The sequence below is a fragment of the Propithecus coquereli genome, unplaced genomic scaffold (genome assembly GCF_000956105.1).
Source record: "Propithecus coquereli isolate 6110/MARCELLA unplaced genomic scaffold, Pcoq_1.0 Scaffold544, whole genome shotgun sequence".
Taxonomy (NCBI): domain Eukaryota; kingdom Metazoa; phylum Chordata; class Mammalia; order Primates; family Indriidae; genus Propithecus; species Propithecus coquereli.
Window position 1 is genome coordinate 158116 of NW_012151330.1, and position 4387 is coordinate 162502.

Sequence of the window (4387 nt, forward strand, 5' to 3'; positions counted from 1 at the left end):
GGCCCCGGAAGTCTGCCTGTCCCCAGCCCTCCTTGCACCTGGGCTGACGCTGGCAGCTGGGCACCTGCAGCTGCTCACCTGACCCAGGAGGCTGCACTCCCCTCAGGCCCTTTCGTGGCACCAGCTGTTGCCCAAGACCTGGGCCGTGGCCGCCCTGGAAAGGAGGCTTCGCCAGCCGCAGCCAGCCCTGCTCGGGCTACACATGCTGGTGGCCCACTCACCCTGCTGCTGTTCCTCCACTCCTCATCTCTCAGCCCCTTCAGTCAGCATCACCCCCACATGGACGCTCTGCTGACCCACCTGTCCAGCCTCCCCTCCAGATGCTGACAGCAGGATCCCCCTGAAGCCTCCTTCCTTCCTTTGAAAGGTGTCTCAGGGTGAGTCTGACTCTCAGCCCTCACCAGCTCGAGGTCGTGTTGCCGCACGGCCCCCTAGAGCCCCGTGGGACCCATCGTCCACCAAGCACTCTGCATGTATCCCTCCTCTTGGAGGACCTCCCACGGCCTTCCCTGCCCATCCACCAAGATGGACACTGGGGCCCTCAGACCCCACACTGGCCAGGTACCGCCCTACAGATGAACACGGCTCCTGGACTCTTTCTCTTTTTAGAGACAGGGTCTTGCCCAGTTGCCCAGGCTGGAGCGCAGTGGTGTGATCAATCAGAGCTCACAGTGGCCTCCAACTCCTAGGCTTGAGCAATCCTCTTGCCTCAGCCTCCCCAGTAGCTGGGATGACAGGTGCCACCCCACCCTACTCTCCCCGCCTCCCTCTCACCTGCTGCTGTCCTTTGGTGCCTTCCCAAACAGCAGCTTCTGCAGAGAGCCAAAGAGATCTCTGATGCAGAAAGTGACCAGAGCGTTGAACACTGCAACAAAAGGGCCACAGATGCACTCACAGGACAGAGGATGCAACAGAGAGCCCGAGTCCCAGGGCCCCTTGCCAGGCTCACCAGCACTGTCTGTGACTTGGAATTTCCTGGCTTCAGCACTTTCCCGGTCTCCTTGGGTAGTGGCCACAGCTGCTCGGAACGCCTGCACAACTTTATGGAACAGCTTTGGAGTGAGGTGCTGCTGAAGGGGCGAGAACACCAGGAGCACTGTGGGGGGGTGTGGCCCAAACACTGCCCGGGGCAGAGGGCAGGGCAGCAGCTCCAGAGAGAAGGGCACCCTCACCCTCAGACACAGGGCAGTGGTAGGGGCAGGGTCACGGAGTCACATACTGGCAACAAAAATGGAAACAAATCTAGACTCCTCCTGGGGAGTGCTGGGAGTCTGTCTCAGGAGCCCCAGGGGAAGGACTGAGGGTCCAGATCCTGGACCATGGCCAGCTCCAGATGGTATCTGGAGCTTTCCCTTTCCATCTTTTTCCTGCAGAAACCACTGTGAGAGGCTCAGAACAAGGGTCCGGTTCCACCAACCAACAAAGGCATGGACGCCACAACCCACCCACAGTGGACTGACGTGAGTAGTAGGGAGCCCAAGAGAGACCGAAAGGAACAGAGTAGACAGAGCCCTTAGAATCTGCCTGGAGAAGGGAACATGCCCCATGAGACTCCTGGGCATCCCGGCATTCGGGAAGAACTACTCGTGACCATTCTGTGCTCAGAGAAAGGTTCCTCCCACCTGCACAGCCTCAAGTACATCAAGCAAGGTTCGGACAGAGACTCTGCCTGGTGCTGCTGCTCACCTTTGCCGCCTGCCTCCACCTCTCCACCATGGCAAGAGTGACAGGAACAGGATCACTCTTCTTCCCCTTCAGTCCTCTGGGGGCTCTGTCCCCATCCTCCTCACCTTCCATTTCATCCTCCTCATTTGCTTCCTGCATCGGACACAGAAGGGCCAAGCTGGGCCAGGGTGTAGAGACCCCAGGCGCCCCCTCAGCTCTGCCCAGGTCCTCACCTCCAGCACATCTGGCAGGGAGTGGAACTGCTCCTCATCCTCAGAGCTGTCCGAGTCGCTAAAGTTCAGCAAGCTCTGGTCATTCTGCTGCAGAAACTTGTAGAACTCAGGGTCTTTGTCCTTCAGCCGAGAGAGCTGGTCCTTGTGCTCTGAGGCACGGCCTTTACGCCGGCTAAGAAGGTGGAAGTCAGCAAGCCCAGTGGGAAGCCAATGGAGGGCCAGGCCGGGGAGGGGAGAAAAGCAGGTTTCTAGTTCCCCGCCCAATGCCAGCTTGCTGGGCTCCTCAGAGAGACCACAGGGGTTAGTCTACTTCCTCCATGACAGCTACCAACAACCAAGGCAGGGGGATTTCCAGAAGATAAGTTTTCAGTGGACTCACCTGTCTTCTCAACTCCAGACTCACACTCAACAGCCTCTCTAACACTCGGTTCAACACGTGCATCGCCAACCCAACACACACGATGACCAACTGTGCTCTCCCCCAGACCTGCTCTCCACCTCCGTGCTGGCAATGGTAACTCTACCTTTCTAGGCATTCAGGCAAAAGGCAAACAAACTTGTCCTTTACAGCCACGACAGGACCTGTTGTTAAATCCCGTCAGTACCACCTTCAGAACTACTTATGCTTTTCTTAAACCACGACTCTTGATTGACACGATGACCTCTCGCCGTTCCCACCCTCACCAACTACAACCCAGTCTTGGCAATGGCCACCCCAGGGACCCCAAGTTAGTGTAACGTGATGTCGCTTTACTGCTCAAATCCTGAAATCACTTCCCATTTTACCAAGACCTCCCATCAGGTCGGCAAGATCTGACTCCTCTGCTCCTCTCTCCTCTACCACAACCGCACTCCTGCAGGGTCCTCGCGTGCTCCCGCTTCAGCGCCTCTGCTGTTCCTGTTGCCTGAAACTCCGAGACCCCCTGCCCTCCCGTCTGCACGGCTTACTCCCTCAGGTCTTCATCAGACACCGTCTTCCCCAACAGCCTCCTCTACTTCCAAGAGAGCAACGCAACGCCCTGCAACCTCCCTCTGGCTTGTTTTCCCCTCTCGCGCCACAGCACTCATTTCTTCCAGCGCGGTACGCGTTGTGATTTACCCAAGGCCCAGCGCGCTCTCCCAGACCGGAGACGGACCTCTGTATCATTCACTACCGCACGCCCACGCCCCAAAGCGAGATTTTGGCTCCGACCAAGAGCCAAACACCGCGTGAAAAAATAAGTTAGGCCAGAGCAACTGGGGCTAGAGCTCAGAGGTCCCGGGCCTTGGCCCTGAGGCCCCGGCAAGGTCGGCATGTCTGCGGCGGGGCAGGCCGGGGCGAGGAAGGGGGCTCGCTTACGCACGGCCCTAGGGAAGGGGCGTCCGCTCACCTGGCCGAGGGGCTCCCGCCGGGCCTTCCCGCGCTCCGGGCAGCAGATTCGCGCGACCCCCGCACCTCAGCTTCTGGGGCGCCTTCGGGCTCCGAGTCGGACTCGGAGTCAAAGCCCGAGGCCAGGAACTCGTCCACTGTCAGTTCCGCCAGGTGCCTGCGGTCACGCCGGAGTCAAGGCTCCGCGCCAGCCTGGCTCGCCCGCCCGCTGCCCCAGCCACGCCGAAAGGCACACAGAGCCTCCCAGACGTCGGTACCGCGGGGAAGCCGGTTAACCCGCGCCCTCGTCTTACCTCTTGCGGCTCCGCGCCGCCGCCATGACACCCGGCCCACGGCGTGCGCCCCACTTCCGGCCCCAGAATGCCGTGCGCGAAATGCACTTCCTCTGGCTGGCCCCGCCCCCGACACGCCACGCCCAGCCGTGTGGCTCTGCGGTTCTCCGACCGCGACAGCGGCGGCCTCCACGCGGGAGGGCGCGTTCGCATCCTCAGTGCCGGCGTCCTTCCGTGGGGTCTCCGGATGGGGTCCCGACGCGCCGCTCCCGGCTCCGTGCCCCTCCTCGCTCAAAGCCCACCCAGGACTCCGTGAAAGTGGGCACGTGCCTGTGAGGATGCCCAGGCTGCACCGATAGACCTGACGTGGGGACTACTCCTATGCAAAAAGCTCTCACAAATCAACAATACAAAGCCGGCGATCCAGTAGAAGAAACGAAGGGGAATAGAAACCGCAATGTCGAGCCGGCGTGGCGACGCCTGTGCTCCCAGCCGCGCGGGACGCCCGAGCCCAGGAGCTGGAGGCTGCACTGACCCGTGATCCCGCCACTTTGCTCTGGCCTGGGCGACAGAGCCAGACCCTCTCCCCGAAAAGAAAGGAGGGGGCGCCGATGGCCTGGACAGGCAGCTGGCGGGAAGACCGACGGCCGGGCCGGCCTCGCCCCGGTCCAGTCGGGAGGAGCGCGCCTGGTCGCTGCCGCCTGGTCGCTGCCGGGCGCGGGGCGGCGGTGGGGGCGGCTGGGGCGCTCCTCCGCTGCCGTCCGTGGGGCCGCCAGCGGGCCAGAGGCCGGCGCCAGCGCTCCCCGACCGGCCTGGGACCAGGCAGGGTGCGCGGGCCTGGACCAGCC

The 4387-nt window shown here is 61.9% G+C and overlaps 2 protein-coding genes across 5 annotated transcripts in view; one reads left to right on the top strand and one right to left on the bottom strand.

The window, feature by feature from the left end:
- NOC2L (nucleolar complex associated 2 homolog (S. cerevisiae)) overlaps positions 1 to 3631 on the bottom strand; it is a 12383-nt gene extending 8752 nt beyond the window's left edge. For 2 of the 4 annotated variants that reach the window (XM_012657543.1, XM_012657540.1), the window contains exons 1-6: positions 3561 to 3631; positions 3269 to 3424; positions 1899 to 2070; positions 1687 to 1818; positions 950 to 1070; positions 775 to 865 (exon numbers count right to left, since the gene is read on the bottom strand). In XM_012657543.1, coding sequence (XP_012512997.1) covers positions 775 to 865; positions 950 to 1070; positions 1687 to 1818; positions 1899 to 2070; positions 3269 to 3424; positions 3561 to 3586 — 698 coding nt within the window. In that variant the 5' untranslated portion in view covers positions 3587 to 3631. Of the gene's footprint in view, positions 1 to 774; positions 866 to 949; positions 1071 to 1686; positions 1819 to 1898; positions 2071 to 2277; positions 2296 to 3268; positions 3425 to 3560 lie in introns of those variants that run through there. The other 2 variants (XM_012657542.1, XM_012657544.1) reach the window with 2 other exon arrangements.
- A 519-nt stretch (positions 3632 to 4150) lies between these two features.
- KLHL17 (kelch-like family member 17) overlaps positions 4151 to 4387 on the top strand; it is a 4877-nt gene continuing 4640 nt past the window's right edge. The window contains exon 1 of the mRNA XM_012657471.1: positions 4151 to 4366. Within this exon, the coding sequence (XP_012512925.1) occupies positions 4151 to 4366 (216 nt within the window). The remainder of the gene's footprint in view (positions 4367 to 4387) is intronic.